This window comes from Monodon monoceros, unplaced genomic scaffold (assembly GCF_005190385.1).
Source record: "Monodon monoceros isolate NGI ecotype Baffin Bay Population unplaced genomic scaffold, NGI_Narwhal_1 Super_Scaffold_20, whole genome shotgun sequence".
Classification (NCBI taxonomy): Eukaryota; Metazoa; Chordata; class Mammalia; order Artiodactyla; family Monodontidae; genus Monodon; species Monodon monoceros.
Window position 1 is genome coordinate 104180214 of NW_021703777.1, and position 25254 is coordinate 104205467.

A 25254-nucleotide genomic window follows, 5' to 3' on the forward strand; every position below is an offset into this window, starting at 1 on the left:
AATTAATAAAAAAAATAAAACTTAGGATTTTTAAATGTAAATTATCTCCTTTCAACAAGTGTCTCTTCTTTAGCATAGCATTTTAACAGTCTTACTGGAACTCTGCCGTGAGTATGACTGGTGAGATAAATGTAAGTGGCTTTCACCATCTGTCTGATGCTTTAACAAGGTATTAAGCTACTGGCCAAATAAAAATGAATGTCCAATTTCTAACTCTTTACAATATTTTGAAACAGATGTTAACATTTTACTTTGTTGTTCTTTAATATTTGTCTTTTGAATCAACTGCAAGCTTCTTCTGGTGTAAATATTTTCTTTCATGACTTAGCTGTTTGATCACTTTATTTTTCCTGGCTAATGTTTCACATTTTGCTCTTTGATACTTTCTGCTCAGACCTTTTGGGTCAAAGACTTCAAAGTAAGCCAAACCAAATGGCACATGAGACCAATTCTATCCAAGCATTTTAAATTCAAACACAACTCTTCAAAATCCTTGATGTGCTTTAAGAAAAATCACTTCCTTTCTTCTATTCATCACTATAACCTAAAGAACCTTTAAGTAAAAGGCAAAAAATTAATTTTTGTTTGTATTGTTTTTGGAGTTCTCTCTCATACAAATTTAGACAAAATGAAGAAGCACATTAACTACAGCTGCCTAAAAGCTATTTTAAAAGGCAATTATTACATATGATGAAGATACCAGAGCTTTATTATGAACTTAATTTTATTATTTCAAAAGGTTTTTTTTAAAACAAATAGAGCGTAGGCTATTTTTATAAAATATTGTTTTTGTGTTTGTGAAAACAATTGTTTGTTGCGTACAACCACAAGTTTTGGTATGTAAAACTATAAGACTATGAATTTATGCACATTAATAAGTAGGCCATCAAAACAGAAAATTTCCCATTAAATAATGAGCTTCTTGAAGAATGGGAACCTATCTTACCCATGTTTGTATATCCAGCAGCCATAAGAAAATGTATTTGATAAATATTTTCTTAATAAATAAAGGAAGGGATGACTAAACAATTTATTTTAAGATTATAGCTATGGCCAAGCTAATGAAAATTTTAAGTGACAAAACTATAAGCTAACTTACAAAGATAAAAGGTAATTTATAAATGCGATCTTTTTTTAAAAACATCTAGTTAAGTTTTTAGGCAATGTTTTCCTGCAGAAACATACTCCATGACTCCAAACCATAATTCCCAATAATTGAGTGACAGAACTGACTTTAGGGAGCCCAAAGAGCAAAACACAAATCGATACTATTAAACAGAATCTCACAGCAATTAAGAAATATGCTTAAGGTCTCTAGAAAATTGTATTATATCATTTTAATTTGCTGATTTTGATAATTGTTTTGTGGTTATGTAAGAAAATTCCTTACTTTAGGAAATACAAACTGAAGTATTGAGGGGTAAAAGACCATTATATACACTAATAATTCTTAAATAATTCAGAAAAAATATATTATACACAAATACATATATATGTGTAAGATAAAAGAAAGAGAAAAAAATGTAGTGAAATGTTAACATTTGGGGAGTCTGAGTTAAGGCTATACAGGAAATTTTTGTACTATTTTGTAACTTCTATGTATCTAAAATAATGTCAAAATTAAACACTTATAAAAGAGTTATATTATTAACATGCTTAAAAAGCAGCCAAACAATAAATATAATACAAACATCTATATCAAAGCATTCAATTGAGTCCAGGATGAAATAAACTTTCATTCCTTTTTTGGAGGCTAACATAAATCTGGAATTCCATATCAGAACCTCTCCAAACTTAAACACAGACTTTCAGTTAGAGAATCTACCCCATTACCTCTGACAGCTACAATGACTCGACTTGAAGCTTAATGTACAACTACATCTTAAAGAACAGGGAATTAAACTTAGAAATATTAGAAGATAATATGAGAGTGATTTTTCTGTCTTTTGAGGAACATACATTATCATTAAGTGAGAATCTTGTCAGCCTTCTTGCCTTAAATTTACCTAATTCTGAATGAAATAAAATTAATTTTAGTAAGCATTATAAGGTGAAGAAAGTCAATAATCTGCTAGCCTCACTACCAATTCAATGAAAGATCAACATCAGGGACCTTTTGTATGCTGGGAAAAACTCATTGTCTACTCTTAGAAGTGTATGGAAAATTAAGATATTTTTAATTTTAAAAAGGTAGTTTTATGTCAAAAATAATAAATTAACAAAATACACACTTCATTAAAGATTAGAAAGTTTCAGCCGGAACTCAGAAAAAAAAAATTCTTACCCAATTGGGAAATCAACATCATCACCATATGCTGTCATGTGATAAAGTCCAAATTTAGCCAATTTAACATGTCCCTACAATAATAAAGGAAGAAAAAAATCATTATAAAATATTTTAATATCACTGACAGGGAAAATTATGATTATACATTTTATAAGTAAGGACACTATCATATAGTCAGATACATTAAGAAAATATTATATTTTAATTGGCCATAATTTTATTAAAAACTATTTGTCAGTGTTTGAAGTCTGCTTTATATTCATTACAAACATATATATACACACATACATATTTTATATATCAAAATGACAACATTTAAAAATTTTTGCTGCTTATTATTTTCTGGGCTTCTCTAAATAGCAAAAATGTTCTTAGTTGTCTTGAATCCTCAATTAGAATATATTGTGGTAATTTTCACAAAAGAAAATTTTTTCAGGGAGTTGCAAGTCCACTCACAATGTTATAATTTAAACTTGACATGGACATTTTTAACTTGGAAAGATCAGTTCACAAATCAAGATATTAGTGAATCTGCTTGATTCCCAACAATTTTTTATACTGTTTGAGAATAAGCATAATGATCACAAAAGCAAGATTCTTAAAAGGCAAAACAAATTTTATACATCCCTTAAATTTTTCCCCCTTTAGATGTTTAAGACTTTATAAAACCATAGTCAATTTAAAAGTTGTTTTCTTTTTCTCAAGAACTCTATTTCCCAGAATTACAAAACATTTATATTTTAAAACAATTCAGACAGTTAGATACTCTACTACCATAGGTATGAAATTAATGAGCACCATTTTATCTTTATTTTTAATATCATAGGGTATATATACTGAAAGTTTGGAAGAAAGTCAGAGAAAAAGAATAATCCTACTAATATAAAAAATAATTCCCCAGAAAATGTTTCCTCAAAACTATTTTATATGCTTATGAAAAAGAATGAAATTATGATTATTCCTGAAAAAATACCACCTTGCTACCCATAATTCTCTTAGAGGTTGACTAGCTTCTTAGAAATCCCCCATAAGATTTCCAAGTAGAGAATCAGCACTCCAATTAAAAAAAGAAGCTAGGTATGAACAGCTGGTAAACAAGGAAAATAAATGAGGAATAAAGTGAAAAGAGGAAGTAGGAAAGAAGAATAAAGTGGAGAAAACACAATTCAGTTGTGCTATGAGAAAAATATTCTATGTAAATAGTCAGAGAATCTTTCTTAAGATGAAAGCAAATTCAGAGAAGCAGTGGATTGGGAAGACACAATGTGTATGTATCTTTTAGAAAATGAATGGAAGGAAAAACAAAACAAGTTAGAAAATGGGTCTGGGGAAAAAAGAATAATGAATGTGAAAGACACATGGATTCATATAATTTAGAGATACTTTTTTTTTAAACAACCACAAGTATATTACATTCGTATAATCTTTTCATTATGAATACTCTTAAGACATATTCTAATTCTACAGTCCCTCTGATTAACTGAGTGGGCCTGATTTCAGTAGCTTCCAATGTGAAATAAAAAGCAAATATTTAATATACTATTTGATGATTACCTTTCGATCCAAAAGGATATTATGAGGAGACAGTGCCCGGTGTACTATACCATGTTTGTTCATATACTGCAAGCCCTGAAGTATCTCAAATGCTATGCACAAAACCTTTGAATATCTACAAAGAAAACAAAAGAGTCACAGATCAATAGGTCAATTACAAAGCAGATATAGAAACTGTTTTAAGAAATAAAATGAGGTTCAGTGATAAAATTCAAAGATATATATATATATATATGTGTGTGTATATATATATGTGTGTATATATATATGTGTGTGTGCGTATATATATATATATATATATTTTTTTTTTTTTTGGGCCATGTGCCTTGTGAGATTTTAGTTCCCTGACCAGGGATTGAACCCAGACCTTCAGCAGTGAAAGTGCAGAGTCCTAACCACTGGAACCACCAGGGAATTCCCCAAAGAGCTATATTTTTATTGTACCTCCTCTATTCAGAGAAAATAGACTCTACACATTTTCTAAACTATCTACTTCGACATATTTTTGATTTTCCACTTACAACAGAATCGATCTGACAAAGAACGTAGTTTTCTAAAGGCTACTCTAATTGAAGTATAATTCTTCCACGAAGGTAGTTTAATATTGGTGGTATACAAATGACCTTGACCTTCAGCAGGTTGGACTTTGTCAAATTATCAGGACACTTGCAGATATATGGCAGAACTAAGTCAATGAAAACCACCTATCTTGCTCAAGACAAAACACCTATGTCCCTGAAAAACAGCTATAATATATTTTATAGTAGATAGACCTGAGCTTACTTTCCAGATCAATCCACAAAGCAACCTCCAGTAATTTATCAAACATTTCTTTCTTATCCTATTCTCTCTTAAGCCAACTTCCACAGGGATGCCCAGTTTCTTTGTCTTGCTCTCTCTCTTCCTCTCCCTCTCTCTCTCCTTTTTTTTTTTTTTAAATAAAACATCATTCATATAGGAAGTCAGGAAGAATATACAGAAAAGTAGGGGAGAATAATTCAAACCCAATCCCCAAACCACTAATATTAACATTTGGGTACAGATCTCTTCTCTTCCCCCCCTTCTTTTTTACACTTTAAATCAGACTTTAAAAAACTAAATAAATATGAGGGTAACAACTAAATTAATTTTTTTAAAGGTATAAACAACAAGCTAATAATAGAGATACAATGAAATTATAAAAAAAAAAGTCAACCTAAAAGCAGGGCAAATAAAAGGAAAAAAGAACAAAGAACAAATGGAACAATTAGAAAACAATTAACAGATTTTTTTTTCTTTTTTTTTTTGCGGTACACGGGCCTCTCACTGTTGTGACCTCTCCTACTGCGGAGCACAGGCTCCGGACGTGCAGGCTCAGCAGCCATGGCTCACGGGCCCAGCCACTCCGCGCCATGTGGGATCGTCCCGGACCGGGGCATGAACCCGCGTCCCCTGCATCGGCAGGCGGACTCTCAACCACTGTGCCACCAGGGAAGCCCAATTAACGGATTTTAATTCAGATATATCAACCATTACATTATATGTAACTGCTCCAAACTCACCAATTCTGACTTGATTATATTCAGGTTACAAGGAACCCACATTAAATAAAAAGTGTTAAGTTAAAAGATTACTGATTGTCATGGGCTTGGGTGGAGGGAATGGGTTGATACAAAGGAGTATGAGAAAATTTTACATGATGGAATTGTTCTATTTCTAATTTTGATGATGGTTATAGGACTGAGTTGGTCAAACTGATTTAACTGCACACTAAAAAGGGTAAATTGTAAGGTATGTAAATTAATCGCAATAAACTTGACATAAAAAGGCCAAATACAATTTAAAAAAAGAATAATTTCACTATGACTCCCTCCTCTAAATTAAAACCATAAGAAAGAACAAGAGATGAAAAGTTAAAATCTCTCTCTCTTCTCATCCTAGTCTGACTTTCCAGAAGTAACCATCTCTAGCAGTTTGTGTTTTCAACTCTTCTGGTGGTTAGACTTTTACATAATTATAATTAACTCTTCAGTATGCAAGATGATATAATTAACATACTTCTCCATTTTCCTTTTCTAACTCCTGATTTTTTAAATTAATTAGTTTATTTACTTATTTTTGGCTGTGTTGGGTCTTCGTTGCTGTGCACGGGCTTTCTCTAGTTGCGGTGAGTGGGGGCTACTCTTCGTTGCAGTGTGCAGGCTTCTCATTGCGGTGGCTTCTCTTGTTGCAGAGCACAGGCTCTAGGCGCACGGGCTTCAGTAGTTGTGGCATGCAGGCTCAGTAGTTGTGGCTCATGGGCTCTAGAGCACAGGCTCAGTAGTTGTGGTGCATGGGCTTAGTTGTTCCGCGGCATGTGGCATCTTCCTGGACCAGGGCTGGAACCCGTGTCCCCTGCATTGGCAGGTGGATTCTTAACTACTGTGCCACCAAGGAAGTCTCTTTTTTTTTTTTTATTGTTTATATTATTTTACATTATCAAATTTTATAAGACAGATAAAAGATGCCTTTGCTCCTTTCTTGAAGGCTAAACAGATAAACAAGTAAATATATAACATGATATATAGCGATTAAGTGCTAAGGAGAAAAAGAGAAGAGAAGAGAGAATGTGGGTTGCTATTTTATATATACAGTGTGATCAAGGAAGGCTTCACTGAGGTGACATTTGTGCCGAAATCTAAAGGAAATGAAAAAGACATGCAGCTCCCTGGGAAATGTGTAATTCAGGCAGAGGGCACAGTAAGCAAGTCTTAACTGGAAGAATACACAGCAGTTCAAAAAAGAAAACAAATTTAAAAAAAACCACCAAAAAACACAATGAAGCTACTGTGTATGCAGTAGAATGAGCAAAAGGTGAAACTGGGAGGAGATGAGGGCAGAGAGGTAGCAAGTCAGAGGGCTAGATCATGTGAGGCCATTTAGGCCTTGGCTTTTACTCTGAGACAGATGGGAAGTGTTTTGGTACACTGCTGCACTACGTATAGTAAAAATTTACCATGGAACTAAGCAGAGAAAGAAATAAAAATCTAAGCCACTTAACCCCTAGCTCTCCAGAGACAATATCTCAGTCATCAGGATTTAATGGATACTATAATTTTATAATTATAACTCTATTCATGAATGTTATCATCAGCTACTATCATTTTTTATACCTCATATGATTCTTTTTGTGTTTCCTTTTTATTTAGCTAGAATATAGTCATGAGAAAATTTTTCATAGCATGTAGATACCATGCTATTCCTCTGTGGAAGCTTTCAGGATTCTTTTATACTTTATGCTTAGACTTATATTCTTATGAGCATGGCCTATTATTTAATTTCCAAGATCTCTCTTCTGGTCTCCAGTTGTTCCTTTTCAATACATCCTGTTCTTTGGCTATGGATACATTATTCTTTTGAGTCTCTCTGAGGATAGTTATTAGAATTCTTTTAATTTAGGGGGGGGAAAAAAGTATGTTATCTTCATTTCCTCTGGGGTAAGTTTTTTAAATTTTTTTTTTCCTCCCTTGACTCTCTCAAACTATTTCTTCCCTCATATATCTGGTACTTCCTGACTGTCAGCCATATTTTAAAATAAAGCAATAAGTTGATATTCCCCATGAAGTATATATAAAAAAAAAAAACAAAAGTTACTATTTATAAAGAATTCTTATTAAACTGATCTATAAACTATTCTACTTTATCAAATAGTTTCTCCCATATTAAAGTGTCACAACAGCCAGTATTAAGCAAATGAGATGAGAACAATTAAGAATTAATAGTTTTCATTAACATCTGCAAAAAAATAAACCAACTATGTAAAGGAAAAGATTCCAAACTTTAAAACAACTACAATTACATTGAAAACTATGTGCACGTGAAAGAATGCAAACCCCTCCCCTCTTAAAAACAAAGAAAACCTTTCATTGAGATTGATTAACAAATAAAACATAAGAACCTAGTTTTCTGAGGTCATTTGCTGAGTCAACTTTAAGGTAGTAATCTCTCTTGTCCTTGTTCTTCTCTCTGTATCTCTGTTTCTGTCTCTGTCTCTGTCTCTCTCACTCTCTCTCTCTCTTTCTCTCTCTCTCTCTCTCTCTCTCTCACACACACACACACACACACACACACACACACACACACACACTTCACAAAATCTTAAAAGTTGATGCCATATTCAACTGCGACACTAGAGGACCTCAGCTGCACACTATTTCAATACAGATGTCTTTCTCGTGAAATTAAAACCAAACCTTTAAAGTGACTTTTTCATTAAACCAGTTCTGAAACAGCTGAAAACAAAAGACTGCATCTTCTACTTTCTCGACCTGCTTTTGTTAGCTGATTTTAAGATATAATTGGAAAACACTTGCATGTCAAAAAGCACATTCATGCTATTATTGAGCTGATGAGCATTTACATTGAAAAAATTTTTTAAAATATGAACGTATAAAGCTGAGCTCATGACACATCTTCTTAGCTATTACTTGAGATTATATATGAATTACAGTTAATGAACTCAGTAGTCTTCAGTTTAAATCAGACAGGAAATCAGATTTGCTTTTCCGCCCATTTGTGCTCTTGGGATTTAATTTTTAAATTTATTTTAAAATATAGGTATAGGAGAGGGGGAAGATGGCGGAAGAGTAAGACGCGGAGATCACCTTCCTCCACACAGATACATCAGAAATACATCTACACGTGGAACAACTCCTATAGAACACCTACTGAACTCTGGCAGAAGATCTCAGACCTCCCAAAAGGTAAAATATAGGTGTAAAGGAGAAGAAAAAGCTAATGCTATTTTCTATAACGGGAAAAAGAAATCAGTACTTGTGGAATTTTGTATACTTCTTTGTTTTTAACTGCTTGGTACTATGTTTTTAGGCCTCTGCATTTTTAGGCTCCATGGAAGAAAAATTGATCTCCACAATTAAAAAGCCTACAGCATAGTTGTAGAGGGAAGAGATATGGGAACATATGTATATATATAACTGATTCATTTTGTTGTAAAGCAGAAACTAACACACCATTGTAAAGCAATTATACTCCAATAAAGATGTTAAAAATATATATATATACCCATTTGCAACAACTTGTAGCATTTAATTCATTTGGGTAACTGTATTTGACACTTTTTTTTGGTATAAAACACTGTGATTATCTGGTATTAATAGTCACTTTGGATTCCGTAATTTATACATTCCTAAGTTCATATTTGTGTTTCTTCTCTAGTGAGTTAACATATATTTTATTTTTGAGAAAAGCATTTGGGTTATTAAAAAATTCTTGAATTTTGAAAAAAAAAGAACACAGATTTATAAACCGACAATTTTAATACAGTTGAATTCAATAGAATTTTGATACAATTATAATTCAATAATTAAGTTAGGAGATGATAATCTTTTTTCTCTGTCTTGAGAGTAAAAGAAAACATGAAAATTTATTTATTACATTGGTGAGAACAAAGCAGACCTACAAAAATCATAAATCTTGGAAAGTAATAAGATTAATAACTAAAAGAGAAAAAAACATGACTACCACCACCACCACCAAGAACAAATGTCGATAATTTCTAGGCATGACTCAACTTGGCTGTATTTGGATATTAAATATGGCTTAATGAATTTCAAATCTATTAATTTAGTACAATACCAAGTATGTTTTGTTTATCCCTTTCCAGATGTATTTCAAAGGAAATTTATACAGTGTGCTTCTGATTCAATCATCTGTAAATTATCTGCAGCTGTTTAGCTTAGTTGGTTAAAACATACTGAGGCCAAGATCATGGGTTTAATATCTATAAGGATTAGTTAGCTTCCCAGGTTCATAGCCACAGATTTTCATCAAACTCCAGCCAATCTCCTGAAATACAGACAGTTTGTCATGAGACATTGCTCAACTGCTACTTACTCAAAACATCTTGATTTTCAACTACAATCTCCTATACTTCTCTGTTCCCTATTCCTGAGGACCTGCTCTCTAAACTCATTAAAGACCTTGAGACCCCTGTTATCTGAACCAGTCCTTTTTTTTTTTTTGACATCCTTCTTTATTCTAGATCTATTCTGTCATTTCTATATATATATATATATATATATATATTTTTTTTTTTTTTTGGCCAGGATCCTTAATGGCTTCTCATCAAATGGCTCTACCCCTGGTAGAATTGTACATCTCTATTTTCTGACAGTACATAGTTGCAAGGTTTATTAATTCTATGGTAATAATTTCTGTATAGGTTTGTCTCTCTCACTGTACCTTGAGGCAGTGGTAGCTTGAATACCTTGAAGCTTATTCAACTTGGAATCCCTATGCCTACCATAGTGCCTATAAGGTAGGTGCTCAATAAATGGGTATCAAATAATAGGTGTTCAATAAATGTATACAACCACATCCATGATGGTGCAAGAGGGTGGAGATAACAAGATTAAGTTCATCACCGCTAAGGAAATAGCAGCTCAAAAAAAGTGTATTAGACTAGACTATATTAGACTAGATCAATGGTGTTAACTTCATTTATAAGAGAGTGTATAATTCTTCAGTAAGTCAAGAAAACATAAATTGCTTAAGTTCACACAATGGCTATCCAAAAAAGAAAGTACTAGTTTGCTGAAAATACACCTCTCCTTCTAGTCTTTTATTTACTGAAAGAATAATGAGCCACTGTATGGTGGGTAATATGATAATCTTGTTAGTATCTGGCTAAAACTGCGAATTAGACTAAGTTGTTAAGATAGATTCCTACAATTTTTCTAGCTCAGAAAAAAAATACTTGTTAGTATTTGGTATTTGAGTTGAGTTCACATTAAATCTGCATATTTTAGGGGAGGCTTAACATCTTTACGAATTTGAGTTATTCTATCCAAAAAAAAGGATGTGTTTCTATTTGTTCAAGTCTACTTTTATGTCTTTCAGAGTTTTTATTATTTTTTAAAAACAGGTTTATTGAAGTATAATTGATATACAAAAAACTGCACATATTTAACATATTTGATGGGTTTGGACATATGCATACGCTCATGAAACCATCACCACAATCAAGGTAACAGACATATCCATCACCTTCAAAAGTTTCCTTGTGCCCCTTTTTGTGTGTGTATGGTAAGAATAATAAATATACAAAAATATATAAGAAAACACTGGGGAAAAAAATCAATGAGGGGGACTAATTCTGTCAGATTTAAAACATACCATAAAGATTCTCTTATACAACCCAAATGTCCATCAATAGATGGTTAAAGAAAATGTGGTATATACATACAATAGAATATTATTCAGTCTTAAAAAAAGAAAGGGGCTTCCCTGGTGGCGCAGTGGTTGAGAGTCTGCCTGCCGATGCAGGGGACACGGGTTCGTGCCCCGGTCCGGGAAGATCCCACATGCCGTGGAGCGGCTGGGCCCGTGAGCCATGGCCGCTGAGCCTGCGCGTCCGGAGCCTGTGCTCTGCAACGGGAGAGGCCACAGCAGTGAGAGGCCCACGTACCGCAAAAAAAAAAAAAAAGAAAGAAAGAAAGAAAATCCTGCCATTTGTGACAACAATATGGATGAACCTGGAGGACATTATGCTAAGTGAAATAAGCCAGAAGAACAAATACTGCATGATTCCACTTATATGAGGTATCTAAAATAGTCAAACTTATGGGAGCAGAGAAGAACAGCAGTTACCAGGAGCTAGGGAGACAAGAAAATGGGAGCTGTTCAATTGGTTTAAAGTTTCAGTTATGCAAGATCATTAAGTTCTAGAGACCTGTTGTACAACATTGTGCCTACAGTTAACAATACTGTATTGAACTCTTAAAAATTTGTTAAGAGGGTAGACTTCACCTTAAGTGAGATCACACACAAATAAATAGGACTCAAGGAAACTTTTGGAGGTGATGGATATGTCTATTATGTACCTTGATTGTGGTGATGGTTTCATGGGTACCTTGCTTATGTCCAAACTCACCAAATGTATATATTAAATACTTGCAGTTTTCTTGTATATTAAATATACCCCAATAAAAATGTTGAAAAATAAATTAAAATGAGGAGAAATTCCTATCAGCCTCAAACCATCAGCTCTTTTCAGTATCTGCAAAGTTTCCAAGAAGAGATGTTATTCAGATTGCAAGAAACAGAGGCCAAGAAAGAGAATGAGAGGTCAGGATTGCGGAGACAGCTTTGGAAGTCATTCATAGATAGGTGGTAACTAAAGCCACACATGCTATTTCCTCAGACCCATAATCCCATGATATTTAAGGGCCATTCCATAAGCCAAAATACCCATACAGTCAGCAAACCAAAGGAGGAAACACATTTCTGGATTCTATGAGTTCAAGATGTTCTTTCACCTTATAAAACTTGATCATTCCCCCAGAAATTTTCCTTTTGGTCTAAAACTTTCTTTACTTGGTATTAGCCTGAGGTAAAATGTTAAGAAACGAGGAAACACAGATGAAATATAGTTAGCTACTGTGTGATCTAAGAAATGGAAAGGAAAAATAAAATACTAGTGATTAATGTTCAGATAATAAAACAATTGTATAACCCTGTGTTACCTTTAACCTAAACTGTCCTATAATTTCAAGGCAAAAGAAATAAACTAGTGTAGAACTTTTAATGATTCACTGGTTTATAATTTCAGAATTTGGAGAGGGGTATTTTCAGTGATGAGTTAATGTCTTTGATGCTCTTAATTTGCCTCTTATCACTTACTGAATTTTGACACTTTTTAAAAAATATCACAATACTTAACAGAGCAATTTTCTTCTAAAGGAAAAAGAAAACAAGAAAGATTTTGGAATTGAAAAAGGAAATAACTCATTTCGCTACTGGCACACATGTTTGAGCCTAAAAGGATACCCACCCATACTAAATTTAAAAATTAATTTGCTTCAGGGACTTCCTTGGTGGCACAGTGGTTAAGAATCCACCTGCCAATGCAGGGGACACGGGTTTGAGCCCTGGTCCAGGAAGATCCCACATGCCATGGAGCAATTAAGCCCATGCGCCACAACTACTGGGCCTGAGCTCTAGAGCCCGCAAGCCACAACTACTGAGGCCATGTGCCACAACTTATGAAGCCTGCATGCCTAGAGCCCATGCTCCGCAACAAGAGAAGCCACCCCAGTGAGAAGCCCAAGCACCGCAGCGAAGAGTAGCCCCTGCTCACCGCGACTAGAGAAAGCCCGTGCACAGCAACAAAGGCCCAATGCAGCCAAAAATAAATAAAAATAAATTTATTTTAAAAAATTAATTTGCTTCAGATTCAGATGTTTTGAAAAGGAAGTTGCATTGACTAACTGCTTACCGAAAGATTATTTTGTAATAGGTCTAAAAAAAACACCAAACAGTCTATCTGTCCATAAGTTGTGAGACTGGGCATATTTTATAATTCAATTCACACTCCAAAAAAACCAGTTGAAAGCTCTAAGTCTGGAATGTGACTAATTCTCAATGGGATACAATAAATTGGGAAATTAACTTTCCAACTTGAATACTAGATACCTTTCCTTTCTCAGAAGAAAATTAATTTGGTAAGATCAAAATACATATGGAAAGCATAGTCTAGTGGTTTGAGGTTCAGACATAAAGCCAGGAAACTCTGTCACTGATTTGCTATGCTTGGAAAGTGTTCCAACTTTATCCTGCCTCAGTTTGCAGTTTTATAAAGTGGGAAATGTAACACCAAACAGGGGCTAAACGGAGATCAATAAGCTATTATTGGCCCTACATAGAACGCTGATCATCTTAAAAGCAAAACGAAACAAAAAGTCCAAGTCCCCCTCAAAAAAAACTAGGGTCTTTATAATGAACAATATAATACCATTTTGTTACAACACATCTGTATATATATTTCCATAAATTAACAAAGATTGTAAACTGGGCTCTTCAATTATTTCCATGACACAACAAAATCTGAAGGATGATTTTCTAATTTCTCTGTGAGAATAAAATCACCACTTGATAAGCAGAATTGGAGGATCCCAGGGTGAGCTGGGTATATTTCTGCCTCATCAATGTTTTCTTCTCCCAAGCAGCTTTACTATCCTGGCACAGAAAACTCCAAAACCATTTTTTTTTTCCACCAGAGTTACTGACACCGGCAGTACAAATGCACTGGGTAATAAGTTCCACTTGCCAAGCCCTGGCAGCATTTGGGATGACATAAAGCTATAACTTTTCTCTAAGACAGAACCTATGATGGTTCATATTTGGTTGAATCTGTACGCTAGTTCATTCCTAAGTTTTTTTTAATTAAACTTAAATTTATTTACATATTACTGTGTGAACAAAGAATGAACATATTACTATTACTGCTCAGAATTTTTACTTGAGGCCAATTTACATTCTTTAGGTGTAACAGTTCACATTTTTTAGGCAATCCATCACAACAGTGAACACGAGAGGGCCTGAATTTTATGCATTTGCTTAATATAACGTCTGCTGCAAACAAAATTTATCAAACTGAAATGTTCAGTTCAATGCTGTGTTGGTCTGTGTCAAGAAAATTATAAGAAATATGACTGATGAAAATTTCCTATTCTATTTATCAGAAGTTGAGGTGATACAGTAATCATATTTTGATCAAAGAATCCAAAACTAAGGTTCCTATGATCCATAGAGAAGGTAGAACAAGGCAAGGTAACAATTTAATAGCCAGGGCTTTGTTCTCAAACCTAATGTAGAACTCTAGGGAGCTTTGTTTAACTACATAGCTCCTTTTTCCTAAGTCAGATCACCTGAATGAATCCATTTTGTCTATTTTTCCTAACCTTCAACTAGAGTCACAGGTCTTAACACTATGACGCAAGAAAGATCAGACTCATTTCAGCATGCTTTTAGAAGAGAGAGTGAAAAAAGCTTTTACCCATAGAATCCCATAATGACCCCAGAATACTGTTTAAAAATTGGAGGACAGTTATTTTTTACCAAGTCACAGAAAAGTATTATGTTAATGAATAATGTTAGTTGATGTAGCCTAAATGGTGCCCCCTCCCCCAAAATATGTCTACATCCTAATCACTGGAAACTGTGAATGTTACCTTATTTGGGAAAAGGGTCTTTGCATATGAGGAGATCATCATGGACTATCCAGTTGGGAACAAATCCAATGTCAAGTGCCCTTATAAGAGAGAGACACACAGAGGAGGAGGAGATGTAAAGACGGAGGCAGATATTGGAGTGATGCGGCCACAAGCCAAAAGGAAGCAAAGGAATACTGATACCAGAAGCTAGAAGAGTCAAGGAAGGATTCTTCCCAGGAACCTCCAAAGGGAGTAGGCCCTACCAACACCTTGACTTCTGACTTCTGATCTTCAGAGCTGTGAGATAATAAATTTCTGTTGTTTTAAGCTGCTCAATTTGTGGCAATTTGTAGCAGCAGCCATAGAAACAAGTATAGTTGGCTATAAAGATACACATGACATCAAGGTGACTAGTTTATCTCCATCATGACATGATTATAACAGAGTAATTCTTTCTTTAAATGATCTTTATTTAGATACAAATTATGTACAATGAAATATACTCATTTTAAATATACCATCAGAAGAGTTTTGACAACTGTACTGCCTCAATCAAGAAACAGAACATTTCCATCATCTCAAAAAAGTTCTCTTATTCCCTTTCCCAGCCAATCCCATATCCTACCCCTGGCTCCAAGCAAACACTGAACTGCTTTCTATCACTATAGATTAAATATGTCTTTTCAAGAGTTTCAAATAAATGGAATGATACAGCACTATTTTATGTCTAGCTTTTTTTTTTTCAGAATGACGTTCTTAAGATTTATCCATGTTGTTGCCTGTATTACCAGTTCATTTCTTTGTATTTCACTGAATGGATATGCCATAATGTTTATCTATTCATATGCTGACGGACATTTTCTCTTTCAGACTTTTAACAGCTAAACACAGTATAGTATTTTACCAGAAAAGCTGTAGACACATTTAACATAAAATTTCACAAGAAAATAAAGAACGATACGGAGTCCCAGATTTTTGAGGAGTATCACATTCTTAAAACTGTCATTATGGGAGAACAAATAAAAATTTGTGGGGGAAAAACTAATAAGGAAGACTATCAAAACATGAAAATTACGATCTGGGGTTAGTCTAATACGTATGTGGTAGAACTGGGGATGTTCCATCATTATCATGATGATTTTGAAGTACTTATCTACCTTTGAAACTGAGGTAAATGGTGTAAAAAACAACTGATGTTTTATGGCCTATCACCAAGACAAACAACATTGACAGCTGACAAAATGTCTAGCTAGTGAATAAACTAACATATTAACAGAGAAAGTACAATTAGATACTAACAGCATGCACAGGTCAAATGCAATGACCAGACTGCTTGTAGCAGAGAGCTAACACTTTCATTTACTGAGATGACTAGAGCAGAGAAAAATCAGAATCTTTCTTCTAGGTAATGTGTGAGGAGCTCATAAATAGGAAATCTCTCATTCTTCATATGACCACCACTTTTTCATCTTAAGTCACTGTCCAAAATAGCACATATTAAGACTCATCATCTTAAACAAGAGTGCCCTCTCCTACCCTCCAAAACTGTTTTAGAAAGGAAAAGAGGGAGAGCACTTTCACTGCTTTCTGATGGATGTTTTTAGTACTTAGCTCTCCAAGTTCATTTCCTCCACTTCTCTTCCCACAGACCCTCTGCCTCTACTTTAGTCATATGCTTGCATACCAATGTCTTTTTGCACTTGCTATTTTCTCTGCCCTTCTAGTTGGTCCACTTAGATGATACTTATCCATCCTTTAAGATTCAACACAAGCATTATTTTCTTAGTAAAACTTTTCTGGATTCTCCTGGCTGTGAGGTACTCTGTCTACCAAGATAACTTGCATATACCTCTTGTGAGTACATCCCCCCCAAAAAATGCAATTTTATAATTGTTTGTTACAGCTCTGTCTACTCACTAGCTAGCAATTTCTTTAAAGGCTGGGACTTTATATTTTCATCTTCAGACACACTAGCACCTAGCCCACTATCTGAAACATATATGTACTTGAAGTAGTATGGAATGATCCTTGAGTAGATTAATCATAATTGGTCATCACAGAAAGGCTATAACTGTTGCACAGGCAATGCTTATTGATAATAATATCCAATAATCATTTAGTACACTATAGTAGCTATAATAACAACACTATTACCACCACTGCTACTAATAGGAAACAGATAACTTGTACTATATCAAGTGCTGTTATAAGTAATTCACATCTATTACTTCATTAATTCTCCCCACTATCCTAGAAGGTAAAAAAATTGAAGCAGAGACACTCATGGAAATGAGTTGATTCAAACCCAGCAGGTTGGTCTTAGAGTCCACGTCCTTAACCACTACACTACACTGCTTTTCTGTGTTTAACAGCATGGATGGTGAAATCAAAAGAAAGAGTTTAAGCTCCAGGTAGTGATATAGTAACTGAGGCTTAGAGCAGTTACTTGTTCTTTAAAATGCAGCAGACATTTGTTGTTTCCCTTCCTGGTATCCATGCCCCTTTCTTCCAATGATAACTTACAATTTTCATTTCAGGTTCCACCTCTCTCCTGTACTCCTCAGCCCACTTGTCCTGCCTTTAGGAGTGGAAACATGACTCGGGCCTTTGTCAATTGTTTTCTCCTGGCTATAATAATTGTTCTGATTGGAAATCTTAGGTTTTACACAGCATCCAATAAAAATGGCTTGCTCCCTTCTGGAAGACTGAGAGGATATGAAGCTAGAGTTATGATCATTTTGCCATCATTAGGGGAGAACCTGGAACTCTTACAACTCATTAGTTGTATGATCAGGGAAAAATTACTTTACTTCTTGGATCCCTCATAAGAGCCTAACTTTCCTCACACATCAAATGGAAGTAATATTAATAAACCTCATCATAGAGCTCCTATAAGAAAAAAATAAGATAACCATTGTAGAGTGCTTAGGACAATGTTTAGCACAAAGTATTGCACAAAATTCTGCAATTATGCTGTTGCTATAATCATCATTATTTTTGTCTAGTCCTTCCCTTTTGAGGTTCTGAATAATTTAGGATAAATAAATCATTTCTAATTTAAACTTTGCATTTGCATAAATAATTGAAATAGGTGGCTGAGGAAGCCAAAATAAAATAAGAACTCAGGAACCCCATGTATATTGTTTTGTAGTGATCACTTCTCCACCCCAACTATCTTACAACAGAAACCATTTTGCCATGCGTATACCAATAGATTTCTGTCATAAAGAAACAAGTTTTGCTTGCTTCTTTGTCTGAAAAAGTGAAAGCACTGGGTTCTCTGGTTTCTAGTTGGATAAAAATGCCAGGAAACAAAGAAATCCCCACAGAGCCATCAAGATAGTCTGATAATTAATGGATAGGACTCACTGAACTTGGAAATTTAAAGCAGCTCATTCTCTCAAAAGACTGTGCTGTTTGAACAGGACCTGTCATAAAGGCAGATTCTGGAGTACTGTTGCTCTAAGAAAGGCTACAGTGAGAACAGGCCTTTCAGACGCACAGTTCACTATTTATGCTACACTGTGACTTTAGTAGATATTTGATATTCTGTAAACCTTAGATCACTCACTAACTAGGAGTAATAACCTTAAAGTTACCTATGAAAAGTATATAGCAAAGTAACTACAATATAGCATGTGCTCAATAAAAATACTGTGTCCCTTCCTTTTCTCTATCCCTCTTGTTTATGAATGATATGATTAAATGTTTTAAATTTAAAAGTGCTCCACTTAAAGAATGTCCCAAAGCTCTTAAAAGTGCTGCTAACATTAACTTATTTAAGACCTCATATATATCATTCCCTTATTATATACCAAGGGTTAGGGTGTAATGTGTAACACATCCTATTAAAAAATGTAGAGAAAGCTCATTTAGATAGCTCCTAAAATTTTTTGCCAATTAATTACTGACATAATTTTTCAAGACTAACATTTAAAAGAGGAAAGGAAAAGTTATAACTACCTTTCCACTGACCATCATCTTAATTAGTATCTATTAAAGTCAGTCAGTTTCTGGTAATCTTGGTAAATCTTTTGATTGATTTTTTTGATATGTCATCTGCTTTTTTTTTTTTTTGCGGTACGCGGGCCTCTCACTGTTGTGGCCTCTCCCGTTGTGGAGCACAGGCTCCGGATGCGCAGGCTCAGCGGCCATGGCTCACGGGCCTAGCCGCTCCGCGGTATGTGGGATCTTCCCGGACCGGGGCACGAACCCATGACCCCTGCATCGGCAGGCGGCCTCTGAACCACTGTGCCACCAGGGAAGCCCTGTCATCTGTTTTTGACACCACAGACAATATTTGCTTATGTGCCAAACTATACAACATAAATATTATCTCAAGGCTTTTTAACATTACTCAAAAAGCCTATAAGGAAATACTATTGTAAGATTATAATAAGCAAAAATGGCCCACTCTGTCAGAGCAAAAATCTGTTTTGAGAGAAAAATACAAAGAGCCAGCGATAGTCCTCCCCTCCTTAGTTTGAACAGCTTTTAGGTGAACTAGATGTCTGCCTGCTGACATTGTAGAGAGAGGTCCTTTTGCATACTGATGACGTGACCCTCCATCCAGAAATAGCTTCAAGAAATTTTGGCCAATTATTGCTTAAAAGAATTTCTAACCTTTAATTATGTCAAAACTGAAATCGTTTTGGAGAGTATAGTGCCATCCAGATGAATAATTTTAAAGAATGCCTTTGGACAAGTTAAGTCTTCTAGGTATCTGGAGGTTAGTTTTGCTATATTTTGACAAGCTTACCCTTGCAGACTTGCTCAAATTTTAAAATTTTATGGGGGCTTATTCTATGATAGAAAAGGACATTTGACAACTTCCACTCTCAATTCTGTTTTCAAACAAAGACAATTTCTCCCATGTTTTATTCTGCTGTCCACTGGGGCTAAAATCAAGTACGTGTTCAAGAAATTGATCAGATCCAATCTTGCTCTCTGAGAAAAGTTCTGACCCTGCTAGCAATTATGACTGCAACCCATATCCACACAGAGATAGGATCACCCTCCATTCAGTCAAAAGTATCTTTTATTAAAACATTAAAGAAGTATTTATTATCATCAAAAACAATGGCTATCTCAGTTTTCCAACTATCTCATCTCAGATGACCACTAGACAGAAACTGTCAAGTCACCTTTGCTGTAACACAAGCGCCCAGTTTGGTGATTTCTGGCACCCTGTCTACCTAAAATAGTTTCATATCTAAGTTCTAGGGACTATGAGCTAGTGAATTTGCTTTAGGCCTTAATATTATTCAAAGACTACATTAAATAATCGCTTTCTACCTCACTGGATTACTTGATCTTCCAAGAGGAAGATTCAATCTAATACACTTAAGAAAAAATTAGATGCTAAGCAGTTTGGGCGATTTACTGCTAAGTAAGCAATATATTCTAACAACTTATTGCTGATATTTTTATACTGGCCTTGTTTCCTGTGACCTTACTATAAACTCACTTATTAATTCAAAGAGTAGTTTTTGTTTTTGTTTTTGTTTTTTTTGCGGTACGCAGCCCTCTCACTGTTGTGGCCTCTCCCGTTGTGGAGCACAGGCTCCAGACGCGCAGGCTCATTGGCCATGGCTCACGGGCCCAGCCGCTCCGCGGCATGTGGGATCTTCCCGGACCGGGGCACGAACCCGTGTCCCCTGCATCGGCAGGCGGACTCTCAACCGCTGCACCACCAGGGAAGCCCCTCAAAGAGTACTTTTTTAGATTCCTTAGGATTTTCCACATAAACAACCATATCATCATTAAATAGAAATATATTTCCAACTCTTCCTCCCCTTTTTATCCTTTCTCCTCTTCCTTCTTCTTACAATCTATAGGTCTTATGTTTATTTTTGTTGACCTAGTTCATGTTTGTATTTTTATATACTGCATGCCTATGCTGCTTGCATTTCTACATACTAGCCGACAAACAACTGGAAAATAAAACAAATTTATCTATAGTCATATCAAAACATAAGATACTTAAGAATGAATTTAACAAAAGAACAAGAACTCTACACTGTAAACTATCAAACATTGCTGAGATAAGGAAGACTTAAAAATCTGGAGAGAGGGCTTCCCTGGTGGCACAGTGATTAAGAATCCCCCTGCCAATGCAGGGGACACAGGTTCAAGCCCTGGTCCAGGAAGATCCCACATGCCATGGAGCAACTAAGCCCATACACCACAACTACTGAGCCTGAGCTCTAGAGCCTGCAAGCCACAACTACTGAGCCTGCGTGCCACAATTACTGAAGCCCGTGCCTAGAGGCTGTGCTCTGCAACAAGAGAAGCCACCGCAGTGAGAAGCCCGCACACTGCAACAAAGAGTAGCCCCCACTTGCCAAAACTAGAGAAAGCCCACGCACAGGAATGAAGACCCAATACAGCCAAAAATAAATTAAATAAATAAATTTAAAAAAAATTTGGAGAGAAACAACATGTTCATTTATTGGAAGACTCAATATTGTTAATATGTTAGTTGTTCCTAAATTTGTCCGTAGATGCAATGCAATCCCAATCAGAATACCAACAGACATTTTTAGAAATTGAGAAAGTTATTATAAAATTTATCTGGAAATGCAAAAAACCAAGGATAGTTAAAGCAATCTTGAAACAAAAGAACAAAGTTGGGAACCTTATATTTCCTGACTTCAAGATTTACTATAAAGTTAGAGTAATTAAGACAGGCATAAGGATAGAAAAAGAGATAAATGAAACAAAATAAAGGTCAAATAGACCTACAATTACATGGTCATTTAATTTTCAATAAAAACACTAAAGCAATCCTATGGGAAAAGAAATATCTTTTAAACAAATAGAGCTGGAACAACTGGATATCCATATGGCAAAAACTGAACTTGAACACCATATACAAATATTAAATTGAGAAAGATCAAAGATCCACCATAAAATCTAAAACTATAATGCTTCTAGAAGAAAACATATGAGAATATCTTCATGACTTGGGAGAAGGCAAAGTTTTCTCAAAAAGCAATAACCAAAAAAGGAAAAATTGGTACCCTAGACTTCATTCTAAATAATAATTTCTGTTCATCAAGGTACACCTTAAGAATAGACAAGCCATACTGGCAGAAAATACTTGCAAAAAATATCTAGCAAAGTCTATATATGGAGAATATAGAGAATGTACAAAGAATGCCTATAAATCAATAATAAAAAGACAAATAACACACTTAAAAATGGGATCCCCCAAATTGAACAGGTATGTATGTCACAATATGAATGTCCAATTAGTACACAGAAAGTGCCCAACATTTTTAGTCATCATGGAAATGGAAATTAAATCTACAGTGAGATACCACTTTATACTCACTACGACTCAAAGAATGAAAACATCAACTGCTGGCAAGGATATGGAGGAACTAGAGCTCTCACACATTGTTGGTAGGAAACGTAAAAGGTACAACATTTTGGAAAAAGGTCTGGTGGTTTCTAATAGTATTAATCATATACTTATATACTTATACGTATACATACACAGACACATATGCTTATACATATATAAGCCATCACTTCTACTGCTACATATATACGCAGAGATATGAAAACATTTGCCCACAGAAAGACTTACGAGGGACTTCCCTGGTGGCACAGTGGTTAAGAATCCGCCTGCCAATGCAGGGGACACAGGTTCAATCCCTGGCCCAGGACGATCCCACATGCTGCAGAGCAACTAAGCCTGTACACCACAACTACTGAGCCTGTGCTCTGGAGCATGCGAGCCACAACTACTGAGCCTGCGTGCCACAACTACTGAAGCCCGTGTGCCTAGAGCCTGTGCTCCGCAACAAGAGAAACCACCGCAATGAGAAGCAGACGCACTGCAACGAAGAGCAGCCCCTGCTCTCCGCAACTAGAGAGAGCCTGCACACAGCAACGAAGACCCAATGCAGCCAAAAATAAATAAATAAGTAGATAAAGACTTATGAGAACACTCACAGCAACTTGTTATGATAGTCAAAAACCTGGAAATATCCCAGGAGTTCATAAACAGATAACTGCTAAATAAACCATGGCATATTCAAAAAATGTAATACACCTCAACAATAAAGAGGAATGAGTTATAATATACGAAACCACATAGATGACTCTCAGAAACATGAGGGTGAGTGAAAGAATCCTTACAGAAAAGGGTATATACTGTATAATTCTAATTATATAAAGTACTAGAATTAGCAAAACTAATCTTAGGTGAAAAAATCAGAAAAGTGGTTGCCTCTAGGAGTTGTGGGTGGGGTGAATGGCAAAGATTTACTGGGAAAAGGCATTAGGAAAATTTCTAGGATGATGGTAGAGATCTAATCTTAATGTGTATTTGGGCTACAGCAATGTATATACATTTTTCAAAACCCATCAAATGATACACAGGCTTCTGTACTTCACTGAATATAAACTTTACCTAAAAAGAAATCATAAGCATGCATATTAAATTATACTTAATGATATACATGCTGAAAGATTTAGGGATAAAGTGTACTCATATGTGCAACTGACTTTGAAATGCATCAAAATAATAGAATGAGTTAATGAGCAGGTAGTGGGAGGGACAGATATATGATAAAGCAAAAGTTGGCAAAAATGTTAATTGTAGGATAAAGGTATATTGTATAATTCCTTCAACTTTGCTATGTTTGACATTTTTATAATTAAATACTAGTCAAGAAAAAAATAAGTTAGGTAATATAAAGACATTCAGATCACCAAAATCTGTAAGAATTTGTCAACAACAGACTTGCACTAAAAGAAATTTTAAAGGAAGTTTTTCAGGCTGAAGGAAAATGAGGCCAGATGGAAACCTGGATCAAAACAAAGGAATAAAGAGCTCAGGAAATGGTAAATATGTAGTTAAATGCAAAATAATTTTTTTTCCTAATTTCTCAAGGTCTTTAAAGAAATTGTTTGAAGCAAAAAAATAATGTATGGTCAGATTTATAATATATATAAAGTAAATATAAATTGTAAAATGTATGACAACAATACCCAAAGGATGGGAGGACGGTAAATACTGACAGAAGTATATTGTTATAAGATTCCTACATTATATATGAATTGGCATAATATTAATCATGGAAGACTGTGATAAATTAAGGATGTACATTGTAATCGCTACCACAAGCACTTAAAAAAAGTATAGCTAAAAAAAAAGACAAAAATAAAACAATAAAAAAACCCTCTGAGCCTCTTACAGACTGATTTCAAGAACTTATTTGTGTTCTTTTACATGTTGACACCTTATAATTTATCAACTCAGAAGTTTCTGCTTTTCAAACATTTCCCAATAGGAAACTGTACTGGTTAATTTCAATTTCATTACTATTTCCTCCTTCTTTTGCCCTTCATGGGTATAGACAATACCACAGAATAAAATACAAGGTGTTCCCTTAAAGTCAGTGCAACTCCTAACACAAACCTCCTTAGTTAGTTTACTAAAGTGTCCTCACTCACTGAAGGAATTAATTTGTTTAATAGGAGGCAAAACAATGAGTAAATGAAAAAAATGCTGTGATAGTTGACTACTGAGGCTACACACATGCTCTTCTTAAAGTAGAAAGTTATCATAGGTGAAAATAATTTCCAACACAGATGGGCCCTATCATTCTCAGATCATTCTGCTGTTAAAACAAAAACAATCTTTTAATTCCCACCTCACTAGTAAAATTTGAAAATGCAGATATTTCACCTTTTCTCTCCAATGTGTTAAATAAGTGAATGATTCTTAGAAGTTAAAAAACCCAGTACTTTTCACTTCTTCTCACAATGACCCCATCTGTTTAAATCAGACAAAGCATAGAGTATCTTCCTCTAGCAACAACTTAACTTCTTAGACCAGATATTGCCAATTGGCTGCCCATTGGCCAAATTTGGCCCATTATTTTGTTTTGTTTGGATCATGGTCTTTTAAAACTTTTTAACTACTTGAAAATGTTTAGAAATTCAGAGATTTCACGTAAGAATCCAGATTCTGAGTTCTTTTGAAAATCTGAAAGAGATAGTAACACTGGGACACATTCTTACAAGGCAACACAGGAGCTGGAGCTGAATATTAGCTGCATCTTTTTGATGTGTTACCTACTTTCCAGTTTAACCCAGTTTCAGTTCAGTACACTTCACTCAAATTACTTGCCTGGACTCAAATGAGTTTATAATCTCTATTACAGATATTCCCCATCCCAAATTTAGTCTCCTTCCTCACTCTAGTCCTTACTCTTGTGCACTCACTCATGCTCTCTTTCTATCAAAATAACATGCATCTATTACTTCACTAAAAATTTCAACTAAGGATGCATTTGGCTTAAAAAAAGTGTCTCTAATGGAAAATAACAGGTCAGCATTCTATACCAACATATTTACATGGTTTCTGGCCATCCTTTTTGTACATGGACACTGAAGTAGTTCCCTCTCCACAATAAGAATTTTATA

At 34.9% G+C, this 25254-nt stretch overlaps 1 protein-coding gene across 2 annotated transcripts in view; it reads right to left on the bottom strand.

Moving 5' to 3' along the window:
• The window catches only part of TBCK (TBC1 domain containing kinase), a 228335-nt gene that overhangs the window by 178268 nt on the left and 24813 nt on the right, over positions 1–25254 (bottom strand). For both annotated transcript variants that reach the window (XM_029235214.1, XM_029235215.1), the window contains exons 4-5: positions 3842–3956; positions 2285–2358 (exon numbers count right to left, since the gene is read on the bottom strand). In XM_029235214.1, coding sequence (XP_029091047.1) covers positions 2285–2358; positions 3842–3956 — 189 coding nt within the window. The remainder of the gene's footprint in view (positions 1–2284; positions 2359–3841; positions 3957–25254) is intronic.